This window comes from Nerophis lumbriciformis, linkage group LG08 (genome assembly GCF_033978685.3).
Source record: "Nerophis lumbriciformis linkage group LG08, RoL_Nlum_v2.1, whole genome shotgun sequence".
Classification (NCBI taxonomy): Eukaryota; Metazoa; Chordata; class Actinopteri; order Syngnathiformes; family Syngnathidae; genus Nerophis; species Nerophis lumbriciformis.
The window spans coordinates 28,378,441-28,394,380 of NC_084555.2; the positions used below are offsets into that span (position 1 = coordinate 28,378,441).

General features: G+C 36.6%; 1 protein-coding gene and 1 long non-coding RNA gene across 2 annotated transcripts in view; both read right to left on the bottom strand.

Moving 5' to 3' along the window:
• LOC133611276 (uncharacterized) overlaps window positions 1-6,243 on the bottom strand; it is a 42,951-nt gene extending 36,708 nt beyond the window's left edge. Inside the window, exon 1 of the long non-coding RNA XR_009815969.2 lies at window positions 6,057-6,243. This is a non-coding gene — a long non-coding RNA (uncharacterized lncRNA). The remainder of the gene's footprint in view (window positions 1-6,056) is intronic.
• Window positions 6,244-7,751: 1,508 nt separating this feature from the next.
• foxa2 (forkhead box A2) lies at window positions 7,752-11,666 on the bottom strand. The gene is made up of 2 exons (XM_061967974.1): window positions 11,417-11,666; window positions 7,752-9,385 (listed from the first exon to the last, which is right to left on the bottom strand). The coding sequence occupies exons 1-2, from the start codon at window positions 11,486-11,488 to the stop codon at window positions 8,138-8,140; spliced, it is 1,320 nt and encodes a 439-aa protein (XP_061823958.1). The 5' UTR covers window positions 11,489-11,666; the 3' UTR covers window positions 7,752-8,137.
• Between the last annotated feature and the right edge of the window lie 4,274 nt (window positions 11,667-15,940).

Sequence of the window (15,940 nt, forward strand, 5' to 3'; positions counted from 1 at the left end):
TTGAAGCATAAGCATGTAGCTATGAAGTAAATTCACATAACACCATGCATGAACAGTAGACAACAAACAGTAATAATCCAGCATCAAGAGGCAGGTGATACTGGACTATAAACCCTCTTGATTAGGATAGGGGACAGGAGCAATCAGCACGCCCACAGGAAGAAGACAAGAGGAAGGAACGCTGAAAACGGAAACAAACACTGAACACAGGAAGAATACAACACAATACCAAAACAAGGTATGACATGTTGGCACAGGTCATAACAAAATGTACCTATTGCAGAAAAGAAAAAAGTTTTGCACAAGTTTCACTTTTGCATCTCATATAAACTTTGGTGTGTTCAATGACCCTAAATTGAAGTGATGAACTGAGGCATAACTAAGTTTTAACGACAGGGGGGAACTTATCCCCCAGGAGATGCACTACTAATAATATAATCATAATAATAATGATGTATTATTATGTTTCGTACAGTATGTAGCCACTGATGAATCAGCTAGTCATAAATGTTAATACAAAATATGTGTAGCCATAAACACTAAATTGATAAGGTTGATTGAATCAAAGTAAGAATGTTTAAGACTACCTATACCTTTCAAAAATCCGAAAAGGATGGTACAACCTGGATAGCAGCAAACCTAACTTTGAACGATTCACTCAACACGGACTTCATAGCATCATCAAGGCTCATCTTTAAGCATTCTCACACAGCACCAACATTTTTCGGACAAGAATAGAAGATATGTAAAAATATAATAAATATATTTGTGGCAAAATGGAAGAAAGTACTAAATAGAAAGTACAAGTTTCACTTTTGCATCTCATTGCACATAACTGTAGTGTGATCAAGGACCCACGATTAAAGTTCAAACAGAGTTGTTACTAGTTTTTAGAGGGGGACTTAACTCTGAGGAGATGCACTTTTAATAATATAGTAATAATTAATTAAAGTATTGTTTTGATGATAATCCTATGTGTATCAGATAATGTCTATTCTATACACTCTGAAGTAAAGGAACACTTGACAGATGTATATTTAAGTGAGTAATGACAGGTTATATGATTATATAAGATCATATTCTGCCCACTTAGATTGAGTTTCTTCACTTTTTTGTTAAAAAAAAAAAATTCTAAACTAAACTCAATGATTTGGGGGGTTGTATAGATATTTACCAGATATGTTTTTAAAAAGTCAAAAACCTAATTAAAGTTTTTTTTACATGTGTTTTAAAAAGCTGGTTTCAACCAAATCAATGCAAAAATGTGTTTTTTAGTGCACGTAAACATAACAAGTGTATGTGTATGGGGCGGCTAGGTTGGGATTAGGATGTGATGGGGGGGCCTTTAGGAGTCTTGTGGGGGCCGAGAATTTGGTGCTACCCTGTCGCTAACTGGCTGAGTTTATATGCTAGCTTTACCCGCAAGGCTTGATCTCAAAGGCGGGCATGAGGCCTGCTGGGAAATGCCAAAGAACAGCATCAAGCGTGTGCACCTCATGGGCTACACCCAGTTTGCAGTGTTGGTCTATATATTGCACTCTATGTTTTTCTAAAGGCAGCATTTGCATGTAGCAATATTTCACAAAGATAAATACTGACCATCCATCCACTTCCAAGCGTATAAAAGCAGCAAGGCAGAGAGAGGCGCCCCATGCTGGCCTCAATAGAGCGCCTGTAGGTCACTGCATGTCCCACCAGCTGCTGCCTCCCCCAGTACTCAATGGCCATTGTTGATGGACCTCTCTCACTCCCTTTTTTTCTGTCTGTCTTGTTTCACTCTCTCTCTCTCGCACGTCCTGTCACCCCGACATGAAGGAGTCCCACACTGGAATGTCACAGAGTCATGTCAGAAGAGACGCGGACACATCACAGTCAGCAGCCGCATTCTCGCCCTGTCCATCCTACTCTCTCTCTCTCGCTTTACCGCTGTCTGCCCTTCAAACACACACACACACACACACACACACCTTGCCAGCCCAACACATCCTCAAGATGACCCTATATGTCTAGATTTTCAAAATAAATGTCACACCTGTCGGTTTTGTTCAATGTAAAAGTGTAAACTCTAAACCTGAATAAATGTTGAAGAGTCCTTTTTACACAATTAAATGCAATTCATAACATAAAATTATATATTAATATATTGGCAATAACACATTTCATCATATTTATTATTTAAGTAATATAGATGTGTTACACGTATTCCTATTTTTTTAAAAGATACATATTTTCAAGTGTGTCATCTTAATTTTGGATCCTTCCATCCATCCATCCAACCCCGTGTTCTTTATATCTTTTTCTTTTGACTTCTTTAAAGCACATGTATATTGTATATTTATTAGGGCTGCGAATCTTTGGGTGTCCCGCGATCTGATTCAATATTGATTCTTGGGGTCACAATTCAATTCCAAATCGATTATTTGCGATTCAGCGTGATTCTCGATTCAAAAACAATATTTTCCTGATTCAAAATGATCCTCTATTCATTCAATACATAGGATTTCAGCAGGATTCACCCCAGTCTGCTGACATGCAAGCAGAGTAGTAGATTTTTGTAAAAAGCTTTTATAATTGTAAAGGACAATGTTTTATCAACTGATTGCAATAATGTAAATTTGTTTTAACTATTAAATGAACCAAAAATATGACTTATTTTATCTCTGTGAAAATATTGGACACAGTGTGTTGTCAAGCTTATAAGATGCATGCAAGTGTAAGCCACTGTGACACTATTGTTCTTTTTTTTTTTTTTTTATAAATGTCTAATGATAATGTCAATGAGGGATTTTTAATCACTGCTATGTTGAAATTGTAACTAATATTGATACTGTTGTTGATAATATTCATTTTTGTTTCACTACTTTTGGTTTGTTCTGTGTCGTGTTTGTGTCTCCTCTCAATTGCTCTGTTTATTGCAGTTCTGAGTGTTGCTGGGTCGGGTTTGGTTTTGGAATTGGATTGCATTGTTATGGTATTGCTGTGTATTGTTTTGTTGGATTGATTAATTAAAAAACACCTATATATGAAAAACAAATAAACAAATAGTTTAAAAAAAATAGATTTAAAAAAAAAATGAGAATCATTCTGAATTGCACAACGTGAGAAACGTGATTCGAATTCGAATCGATTTTTTCCCACACCCCTAATATTTATAGTAGATAAATATGCAATATATATTGCAGCAAATCATGATCTAAAAAACAAAATGTAGCACAACAATTAATTTGAATGTGTAAAATAATAATAAGAACAGTAATACTAAATAATGGTTATAGTTATAATTTATTTCGAACAATATAGTTAGCACATCATATATTATCAGTTTTAATTCCAACATATCATTTCATGAATAAATAATGTCATACAATGTGAAAAGAAAAAAAATCATGGTAAAATCACACTAAATTACTGGCTATTAATTGCATTGCTTTCTTACTTACTTTGGAGTTAGACACAGCTGAATATAAGGGTACTGTTATTTTTACAGTAATTTGTTATAAGGTTACAGTACATTTAGATTTTTAATTATTTTACTGTGAAATAATCCTGTGAAATCCTGTAATTACAAGTGTAATAATTATGCCTTGCGGGGCAAATTAGATTCGTTCAAAACTAAAACATAATGTTAATGATTTTTGAATGCAGCTGAGATAGGCTCCAGCGACCCCCTGCGACCCCAAAAAGGGACAAGCGGTAGAAAAAAATGGATGGATGGATGGAGAAATAAGCGGTAGAAAATTGATGGATATTACAATTATAGTTCGGCCCTTATAATTTGTGTTTTCCCCTCACATTACATAATTTTTAATTGAATTAATTTTAAATAAAACTTAATTTGTCTCCAGGGGGGCAATTAAAGGCACATAGAGCAGTAAGAAGTCAGCAAATGCATATCAAAAAAATGGGCTCATGTTTAAAATGCAAGAATACTAAATAGTAAGTTAGGAAACTAATCAATGGGGGAAATAATGAAGAAACGCTTTTACGGCTGCAAGATGGACAGACCGCCTGCTGGGTGGCTTATATCGTTTTGACTTGCGGTGCCTTTAATAAAGCGAGCTAGGACAGTTTACCCTGCTAAAATATCGGATTAAGAGTATTTTTCCTAAAAGAGGAGTTAAGTTGGCCTCGTCGGTCACTCCCTTGCAAAAGCCTGAGACAGAATTACAGCTTGTTGGACCGGTGTCCCGCTGTTGCCATGGAGACAGCTCGACTTGGGTGTTCCAATCGGCGGGCTGCGGCTGGTTTTGGACTGAAAGGTGCGTCAGACACCCAAACATATCTGCCTGAAAGCATCTATATTTCGGCATGCATATACACCACTGCCATGCATGTCCTTATATGCAACAATTAGCTTAAGACTTCAATATTTTTGGAACAAAGAAAATATGAATTGGGATTGGTAGCATTGCTCCACTCAGTTAACACCCATGGGTGGATGCGTTAAAGGCTTAGAACGCATTGAAATGCATTGCTGCAGGGAGAACGTCTCACTTTGGCAGCAGAAGATGATAATCATACTACTCATACAGGCAGGCTTTATTTTACCATCAATAAAAGACAGACAACATGCCTGTATAATGGCCCGACTGCTGTGAGGTCTAATTTGAAGGCATTCATGGAGAAATATGCAAATGCAACTGCATGGGAATTGCAGATAAATCAGGTTAGCAGAGTAAAAGGATCAACAGGCTGGACGAAGCTTTATTTTGTTGCTATAACAACACTTGTCTGGGATGGTGCATGCATCAGGAGATGAGGAGCGTTTTATTTTATTTATTTCATTTATTTATTTTCCATGAAAAGATGAGGGAGGTGGAATGATGTGGCCTTTTGTCCTTCACTACAGATTGGGGTTAGTTACCTTTGAACTAGTAGACTTGTAAAAGGCCATTCCCATCTTCTGCTCGTCAAGTGCACTATAGAGGCTCCAATAGGAGATTGATTTATTGGAAAACCTCCCACTATTATTAGCATTTTTATGATTTCTATTATTATTATTATTATTATTATTATTATTATTATTATTTTAAAATGTTATAGCTAAAGATTATTAAATATTAGTTTATAGATCGCTTATATGCTAGTGCTGTATTATTGGATAAATAATAGTATATATAATATTTTATTAGTAGTATAAGTTTTAATTGTGTTTCTAAGCATTGTTAAAACTTAGTAAGAGTGTGTATGCAAGTGCTGTATTATTTGATCAATTATAAAATAGTAATATATTAATAATAATGATATAACATATCAACAGATGTTATTGTTATTATCATAATATGTTATTATTATTTGAATGATTATTATGTCTTAAATAATACATCACTTATACTCAATCACTAACTTTTAAAAGGTAGAGGGTATAATAGGATTGTTTATAGGCAAGTGCTGTATTACTAGAGAAATATAAATAATATTATTATTATAATAATAATAAAAATGATAATAATTTTTAATATGTATAATTTTCATGTGTTGTTATTATTATTCGTATATTAGTAATATGTATCTACAACTTGCATATACACAGTCTTACTATACCCTAACTTTTAATAATTCTTAACATTTTAAAATAATGATAATTAATCAGATGATCATATACGAAACAGAATGTTATATTTACAAATGGGATCAATATTAAAGTAAATGGATGTGATCAATGCATGATTGATCAGAGCAACAAATATGTAAGTCATGCACATTGCCAAAATATAAAGAGATTGTTAAATTAAATATTTTTTCATTTAAATAAGTCACCACGCATCATTAAATCACCACAAATACAAAAACATATGATGCACCATGCATGCATCCTTACCATTTATTATTTTACACATCATATTGCATTCTAGTTGCTTTTTTCCTCTCAATCCTTTAAGTGCAACAAGCTGCAAATCCTGTCAGCTTTGTTCTGAAATCCAATCTCCTTTGTAGAGAATGCTCACCCACCACCTTCATGCACCACCATGCGCTGCTATCATGCATCCATATGTCTCTCAAGAGGACAAGATGTATTTATAACCCTTTTAGAAATGTCAGGAAAAAATCCCTACCTGTGCAAAACGGTGCTTGTTGTGAAGCCCAACACATGCAGGAGCCCATTGTGGAAGCTTTAATGCCTGCTGCCTTCTGCAAAGGGCTGCAGACATCACGGCATTTATTTGAGCTCAAACTCAGTCACTGTTGACTTTAGCACAAAGCAAAGATTTCACTGCCCTGCTAGTTAAAAAAATGATTATTTTACAGAGATATCGATCAGTGTGTTATAAAAAAAAAATCAGCTTAACGTGATATGTCTAAAATGAATAGAGGCAATTTTAATGTCTGTGTAAATTTACAGAGCTGCTATTCAGAGTTTACATATTGGGTGCAATTGTGTGTGTGTGTGTGTGTGTGTGTGTGTGTGTGTGTGTGTGTGTGTGTGTGTGTGTGTGTGTGTGTGTGTGTGTGTGTGTGTGTGTGTGTGTGTGTGTGTGTGTGTGCTCTCCCTATATACGTAGGCCTAGCCTCCACTCCATTGTTTACTGGCGTTGTTTATTCGCAGATCACTCTGTTTAAAGTGGGATGCGTAAAGTGGGGTCCAGAGAATAAAAGCACACTTTTACGCACTACCTGTTCAGGTGCAGAGCGGCTATGGTGTTGTATCACATATATAGGCTCGCCATGAGGGAGGTGTGCTTGTTGTGGAGACTCTGTGGGTGCGGTTAATTCAACTGTCTTATCTAACAAGATGGGAGGGTCCCACCACTTTGCAACTTAGACAGGAGGAGACAATGGAGGCCCAGATGGAGAAGTTAGAGCAGCACATCCCAGCAATCATGGCAGCCTTTTTCCCCAACAGTTCTCCTGCGCCACGGGAGGCTGATTTATGTGACAAAAAGCACTTGTACTATATTCACCGAACAAAATGTTACTGCCGTGCATGAACATGCACATTCCAAATGACTGAAAGTTTGCATCTCGTTGCATTCTCATGCGCATGTGCATGGCGCGCAAGAAGCCTGCAGCTGCAATTGGTTGATGCAATGCTCTCAATTAAATTATTATTTGTCTGAAACATATAGATATATGACATTAAAATATAGTTGTTTTGAATAAGCAATTATTCTTATTATTATTAATACTGTATATTTTGGTTAGGGTCAAAACACTCGAGATGAGTAAATCCATAATAATGATATTGATATTATTACCATGTTTATGCTAAAAGCGCATCATGTAAATAAAAAAATGCCACTCTATGAAAAAATATATATATAATATGAGTGGATTTTGGACTTGCTGGATCATTTCATTCAACTTAACAATACTGGAATATAAATCTGCTTTTCAAAAAAAATGTTCATGCGTTTATATGTAATATTAGCATGATTAATTATAGTGTATGCATTATGAATCATGGCACTAAGTCATGTAGATTGAATTTAAACTGCATGTAAACCTCGTAAAATGTGGCATTATTTAAAAAATATGTACACTAATATAACAGCTTATAAATAATGTAGCTTGTTTAACTGTATTCTAAAGTGTGTGTTATTGATTTAAAAGTATTTAACTTTGGATAGATCGTTTTTGTTAATAATAACAAAACAAATCATTATTATTAATAATGTTATCATTATTATTATTATTATTATTATTATTATTATTATTATTATTATTATTATTATCATGAGGATGCATGGCAACTTTAAGAAAACGTGTGCACTATGTAATAATTTCACAGCGAATCATCATCTTGAGAAAACATGACCAATAACACTTTAATATAGATTCTGCTCTTGTCACTACAAGAATACACATATACAAGCCATAAATAGGAATTACACAAATGATTGAAGAAATCCATGTGTTTTTTTGTTGTTTTTTTTTGTTGGTGTTTTTTTTAATTCAGTTATGCAGAAGTTCTTTTTTTTTACAGCTCATTTTCTTTGGAGTCCATTCCTGCATGCTGCAGACAAGTTTTCAACAATATCCTGTGGGAAATAATCAGGCTAACTAAAACGATGAGAAACGTCCAAAATATGTGAAATACATATTGTTCACAAATTCTATATTGCGTTTTTTTTTCTTTTTCCTTTTTTTGTTTTTTGTTTTTTCTTTTTTTTTACAAATGTACAGATAAAAGTCATTTTTATGAGGAGTTCATGATGGGCCGGGAGTAGACACCCTGGTAGTAAGAGGAGTCCGGTATGGAGGTGTCCAGCCCGGCCTTCCCCGCCATGGAGCCCATGGAGAGGGCCCCGGTCATGGGGGAGCCGTAGCCCGAGTAGTGCATCACCTGCTCGTATGTCTTTAGGTCCATTTTGTGGTGATGGTGGTGGTGCTGCTGCTCCGAGGACATGAGGTTGTTGATGGAGAAGGGGTGGTTGAAGGAGTAGTGGTGCTCCGGCTTCATGTGAGGGTCGTGGGTCAGCACCGAGTGATGCTGGGCCAGGAGGTGCTGACCCTGCGGGGAGGAGGCGGAGGCCGCGGCGGCTGCCGCTGCTGCTGCGGCGGCGGCGGCGGCGGCAGCGGCGGCGGCGGCGGCGGCCGCGTGCTCCGGACTCAGCGCCTCGTGTCCGGCCTTCATGTCCGACATGGACCTTTTGTGCTCCCCGGAAGACGAGTTCGAGTGCGGCGACTCGTTTCCGTTACAGCTTTCCGAGCTGCTGTGGGACGAGCCGTCTCCCGCCTTCCGCCCGGACTCCTTCCCGGGCATCTTCTTGTCGCACTTGAAGCGTTTCTGTCTCCGCAGGTAGCAGCCGTTCTCGAACATGTTCCCCGAGTCCGGGTGGAGAGTCCAAAACGAGCCCTTTCCGGGTTTATCCGGCGACCTGGGCACCTTGAGGAAGCAGTCGTTGAACGACAAGGAATGGCGGATTGAGTTCTGCCAGCGCTGCTGGTTCTGCCGGTAGAAGGGGAAGAGGTCCATTATCCACTGGTAGATCTCGGCCAGGGTGAGCATCTTACTGGGGGACTGCTGGATGGCCATGGTGATGAGAGAGATGTAGGAGTACGGAGGCTTGGCGTGCGTGTAGCTCCTCCGGTACGTCTTCGGGTCTCTGGATCGGTTAATGTTGGACTGTCCGTAGATGGGACTCATGGCGTTCATGTTGGTGTAGGACGTCAGCGCGTTCATGGAGGCCGGCTGCCCGGTCATGGGGCTCATGCTGGGGCTGAGGGCCGCGCTCATGGCCGTCATGCCCGCGCCCATGCCGTTCATTGCGCCGGTGCTCGGCGACATGCCGGTCATGGAGGGACTCATCGCGGTGTTGACGTAGGACATGTTCATGGAGTTGGCGGACATGTTGGCGGAGGTGCTCATGCCGGACATGCTCATGTAAGTGTTCATTGTGTTGAGGCCCAGGCCGCCGTTCATGTTGCCAACGGAAGTGTAACACTGTGGATGATCAATGAAAAATATCATTTAGTAACAAAAACATTTTCAAGTATAATAAACAATACAACTTCTGTCATGCTATAGTGCCAATAAGCATGTTTTTGTATTGCTATTAAACAGTGCACTATGACACTACTACTTAAATGTTGTTTTGCCAGTGGAATTTCTTAGTGTACTGATAATACAACTTATAGTGCACTGATACTGCTATTAAACAAGGCTATTAAATATTGCAGTGTTCTTTCTAATAGACAATGTAATATAGTGCGCTGATACAGGTACACATAGTGCACTAATATTAAACAGTGGTATAGTGCACTAATTAAATAATATTGAATAGGTCGCTTACTATAGTGTTACAGTGCACTGTTACTAATAAACAAAACAATTGCACTAATACTATTTAGTATCATTGTTTGATAGAGTGTCAGTGCACTATATACTACAATGTTATGATACCACTACTACAATGTTAAAGTGTACTGATGCTACTATTAAACAATTATATTAAATAGTATTACTGCAAAATGTAGTATCATTGTTTATTAGTGTCAGTGCACTGTAACACCAGTAGTATATATTGTTTAAAAGAGTATCAGTGCACAATATACTGCAATGTTATAGTGTACTGATACTATACTATCAAACAATGATGTTAAATAGTGCACTGATAAACAAAGTTTTGTTGTGCACTGATAACAATAAACAATGTTAATGTACAATGATATTAAACAGGGTGTAATGCATGCACTAAGTATTGCTCTTAAATAATTGTTTAAAAATAGTGTACTGATATTACAGTGTTATAGTGCACTGATACTACCAATAAATAGTGTTTTAGTGCATTGATGACGGTATAATGCACTATGTATTGCTAAATATTGCAGCAATGCTAACATATGCTCTTTCAATGTTATTAATTGGTGAAGTGATACTACTATATAAAACATATATTGTGCACTTACATTAAACAATCGTTGGTGAACTTACAAAATACATATTATGTCAGTGCACTGACGCTAAAACAGTGGTTTTGTGCACTGCAGTGGTATTGAATAGTGCATTAATACTACTAAACAGTGGCATCACCTATAGTCCACTTAAAATGTGTGTTAGGTTACTCTTAAATTATTAAATAGTGCACAGTGGTATTTGGGCACTCATTTTAGAATGTGAGTTGTGTTTGTGGTATTAAATAGTGCACTGTCACTACTAAACAGTGGTTGGCATTTGTAAAACGCATGTCCAGTTAGTGCATATTTAAATAGAGCACTGTTAAATTGCATGTTGTTATAGATAGTGCACCGTGAGTGCACTGACTAAGCATGTTGCGTCTGTGTATCAGTACACACATATCACCGTTTAATATTTTAAACAGTGATATTACTGCACTGATACTGTTAAAATGCATGTTGTGTATTTATTAAATAGTGCACTACAGTGGTATTATTGCACTGGTACTATTACAATGCATTTTGTGTCTATGTGGTATTCAATGGTGCACTTATACAATAAATAATTGGTGGCATTAGTGCAATGATATTACAATTATGTACTAGTATTAAGCATGTGTTAAAACATATTCGGGTGTATTGTTCAGAAAGCTCCTATTGATGCAGGTTGTTGTGAAAGTTACATTTAATGCCGACATTGCCACCAGAAGAGCGCGCGCACACACGCGCACACAAGAGCGCATCCCAAATATTTGAACCAATCAGCTCCCCCAAATCAAACATGCCTGCTGTTTGTCGAGTGAAAACATGAGAGAGAGAAAAAAGTAGTGTGATTTGCTGAAGATAGGTATATAGACTAAAATTATAATCCAAGTGAAAAGTTGCCCCCCTCCTCCTCCTCTACATGTCAAGCAACTTTGTTAGGATAGCGCGCGGCGTGGAGATGGGGGAGGATTTGGAGGCGCCTCAAGTCAATATTTGATCACAAAGTTAATATTATCTCAGGGCTAATATTGAGTTGTATAAAATGGGATCGGCTTTCGACAAGAGGGGGGAAATATATATTGAAGGTACCCACCTCAGGCTCGCCATAGTAGGTGCTCCAGTCGGTGTGCTCGTGTCCTTCCATTTTAACTGCTCCGAGCATCATGGAGGACTTTCAACCGAGCGTCTCCCAGCACAGGAAAGAGAAGGGAAAACCAGCCAGAAGTGTCTCTAGGATATATCGCCGCCGACTGGGGGACCACCGGTGGAATAATGTGCCGCTGGTGTGGCTGCCTTGTGCCTCCAAGTCCAAGTGGCGCACAAAAGGAGAGGCAGCCGCGCAATACGTCAGCAGTGCGAGCGCAGTTGGAAATGACGCTGGCTGCAGCCAGTTGACGCAGTGATATAGCAGTGTGCGCCAGCCAAGCCTCCAATCCCCATTTGTACGCCTTGGGCCCTATTTGAATAATCTCCTCGCACCTAGGCGTGAGCCTCCTCAAACTTCACCCCCCTCCAGCACCACCAACACCCCCCACCCCACCAAGCCCTCCCCGTGCATCCACCCCAATTGTACACCTGCATGCACTTTTAAAGGAACACCTTTATGTATTCCATATCTTGCATGGGGCGCTTTTCATTCTGTGCTTATTGTTCTGCACGTCTGAACTGAGCCACTGTGCATTATCTTAACGTATCTTAATGTTAAACAACGCTCAACTCTATTCAATACAGTAAATATAAATATGAAACATTGAATTCTAATGTTGACTTGTGTTACTGGAAGCACTCTTCCTTTAACTTTGCATTAAAATTATTGTTTTTGCAGCTGATTTGTTTACTTTTTATTTATTTTAGTGTTTTTATGTGTCTGGAATAATAATAAAAAAAGTTGAAAATTCATTGTCAAATAATTCAATATAATAAATATGAATAACAAATATTTCATTGTAATGTGGACTATTGTTGCTGGAATCACCCTTCCTTCAAAACTGCGTTCAGAAAATAAGATGTTCTTCTTTAGTTGTTTTATATCTATGTTATAGTTTGTTCATACTGTTTTTATGTCCACAAAAGTAATGTTAGACAATGCATTAGAATTAAAAACAACATGTATTCAATATAAATATGAATATGTTGATTATTGTTCTTGAAAGCATTATTCCTTCAAAAAGTGCATTACAAAAGTGATATGTTCTTGTTCGAGCAGCTGATTTTTAACTTTGTGTTGTTTTATATCAATTGTATAGTTTGTTTACAGTGTTTTTTTATATATCTGGAGTAACCAAAATAGTGTAATATTAATGTCAAAAATGGTATTATAATGTAAACAATTCTCTTCCGTATTGTATATGATAAATATGAACAATAAATATCAAGTGGACTATTGGAAGCACTTTTCTTTAAAAACTGCATCCAAGAAGTTTTAGACTTAGACTTAGACTTAGACAAACTTTAATGATCCACAAAGGGAAATTGTTCCACACAGTAGCTCAGTTACAAAGGATGGAAAGTGTAAGGATGGAAAGGCTAATGCAGGTATAAAGTAGACTAAAAAAGGACCGTAGTAACAATATAAAATATAACATATATGTAATATTTACATATTATATATACAGTACATGATATATACTGATATATTATTTTATATCATATTTTTATATAATATATACAATATATAACAATTACCATGTACAATATCACAGTATATTTAACAGCTGCAGCATAAAATAGAGAGTAGATCCAGCAGAAATAGACATTTTAGCAGTTGTTTTTTTACTTGTTATTGTTTTATATCAATTTTAGTTTCTGTATATTGTTTTTTATGACTGGCAAAACAAAAAAGTGTTATAAAAAGTAATTTCTTTATCATTAGGAATTATGTTTTTAGATTATTATTCTGTAGAATTACACTTTGATATAATATTTTTTAAGACTTAATATTGAAAGATTATCATCTAAAATATGATGAATGGTTTTGTTTAATCTTAACTTTCTAATGGCGAGATCAAGTGTTTTGTAATTAGTATTAACTGCGTGAGCGCGCCCTCTGTCGGCCAATGAATCTTCCTTGTGCAAGGCGTGCATTGAAGCAAATATGTTTTTGTACATTTAAAAAAACAGGATTTTGTTTGGTATTTGGTTAATAAGTACATATAAAATATATGCATCCGTGCTGACTGCACACGCCCAAACTAATGCACTGATTTCTCTTCAGCAGATGCATTTTAGTATTGAAATGGGGCGTGCAGCCTCCCTTCTTGCAGCTTGTACTGTATATTTGTATGACACAAACACGAAGGTGAGGCCACGCGTCACTAGTTGTACATCTATTTGACTGCATATTTACGCAGGAGCATAACTATCAGTATAGAGCCCCATTAGTATAGGCGAGTAAACCTGACTTGTTGACGAGGGACCAACAGACTCTGCTTAACTTGGAAATGAGATCATGAGAAAAAAAGAAGCTGTCAGTGTTTGAGAATCGGGGATTGCACCGTGCATGTGCTGCAATGCTAGGACTACCCAGAAGGTGTTTTTTTTTTTTTTTTAAGCTTTCATGTATTTCTTTTGTAGTTTCTGAACACAATCGAGAAAACATTTGAGTAATTTTGCACGTTTTATTTGTACAAAAAGAAAATATTTGTGGAAATCTTTGAAATAAACTATATACAAAATGAGGGAAGTCCAAGCCCAAAATGGTCCTTGACCTGGCTGACACTGTGTTCCTGAATGCAGCATGTTGCTAATTCCATTAATCATCAACCTGCAGTCTCTTCACATGGGTGAAGGTCACATTTTAGATTTTGGTGAAAATAAAATCTGCCATCAGTTTTGTGTGTTTGTCACGTCTAGCATTGGCGTCAGTATTCGTTGTATTACATACACACAATAGCGCAGCTGAGTTCCTTTTTGTGCACCATAACACACATGCTGTCATGGGCCCTAACGGTCTGCTGCAGTTGGTGCACACAGTTGATAACATCCAACCTGATGGATGCAAGGCCCCAGGTCAACTGGACAATAGTGGTTGGAAGTGCATGGCCGCCTTACACTTATACTTGTTATCAATGCAGAAAATATACTTTATTAAGGAACTTGGCGTGATTGCAGAACACATTGTTTTAAATTGGGGTGGGGGTCGGGGGGTAGGGGGGTGTCATATGAGTTAAACAAAACTTCAGAATCAGGTGATTGATTATAAGAACGTGATAAAGTATACATTTTTATTTTATTACATGCATCACTTGAGAGTTGCCAATTCATAAGTTTTTGCTTATTTTAAGTATTTGTTCTTACATTTTGTCTCTTTCTTTAATTTTTTTTTAAATACACACATCTATTTTTGTTTTAATTCTATTTATGAAGTCAGAGCTCATGATACTTAGTTTGTTTTGTTTTTTGTTTTTTTAAAAAGTGTTGAACTCCAATTATAGGAAAATAATCGTTGGGACAAGTAGTGTTATTTTGTATCTATGACTATAATTAACATACAATTTAATAAATATAGAATGAGTCCCAAACTTGATTAAAATAAGTACAAAACTATTTTTTTTCCAAAAGACTGTTTGCGTCTTCCTCATTTTTGGACAGAAAAGAATGCAGAGGTTTTAATTACTCATTGTGATGGAAAAATAGTCTAATTGATGTTTTAATTAAGGCTGGCCACAATATTTAATGTGGCCGTTCCCATTATTTGATGTGATCTGCCACATTATTTTGTGTGGCATAAATAAGAAAGCTTTTTCTGGCTAAATGTATCTATTCATTATATTTTTACAGAAAATGTACTTCATGCAATTGCGTATGTTCTACACTTTTGTATTATTATCTGATTATGTAACAAGAAGTTCCAAGTATTTTTAGTTGTCAAAAATAAATATCTGCTTGTAACTTTGACCTACGATTTCAAATCATGTTATCCCTCAATTGTCAGTAAAAATGTAAATATCAAAAAAGTTGCCTGTACAAATTGTGTAACAAGTTTATTCACTGCTACTCTTAGGGCATCCATAGTTGTGGTAATGGCCATTAATAAAAACAAGTTTGACACCCATGAATTGAGGCATTGTGTTGTCATATCCTGTATTAATTTATTGAGTTTATCGTGCAATGTTATGTTTTCTTTACCTCCCTTATTTTTTATATTTTATTTTACTGAATAAACTTCATTATCTTTTTTTCAGTTTTAGCTTTTCCCTTTCAGGGAGCAAGTCAACTGCATTATTGATTTTGTCTATATAGATTTTACGTTGGATTCCCTTCCTGTCGCAACACTGGCCTGCCTGATGGGAATCAAACCCATGCCCCTCTGCTATATTAAAGGTAGACATGTGTACTTACTATAAGTTCACTAGTATACATTATTCATTATTTTCCCTAGTAGAAAAATGGTGACCTGGTATGATAAGTGAACAGACCAGATTGCAGTATAAGGGTTAAGATTCAATAAACTCTGCTTCTTCCTACTCCTTTTCAGGCTTGTTAATTTGTGTAAGTTTAATAATGTGATACACTTTGCATAACAATGTTTAACTTTTCATACAGGTCCTTACACATATTGATATATGTGGTAAAATAGAGTGGATTACACGGTTTTACACGTCCATGCATGCCTCGA

What these genes read in the sequence shown, in the direction of transcription:
- foxa2 (XM_061967974.1), bottom strand. Translation starts at nt 11,488, where the DNA reads ATGATGCTCGGAGCAGTTAAAATGGAAGGACACGAGCACACCGACTGG. An exon ending in CCTACTATGGCGAGCCTGAG is followed by an intron (nt 9,386 to 11,416) that starts GTGGGTACCTTC and finishes GATCATCCACAG; the next exon opens with TGTTACACTTCCGTTGGCAA.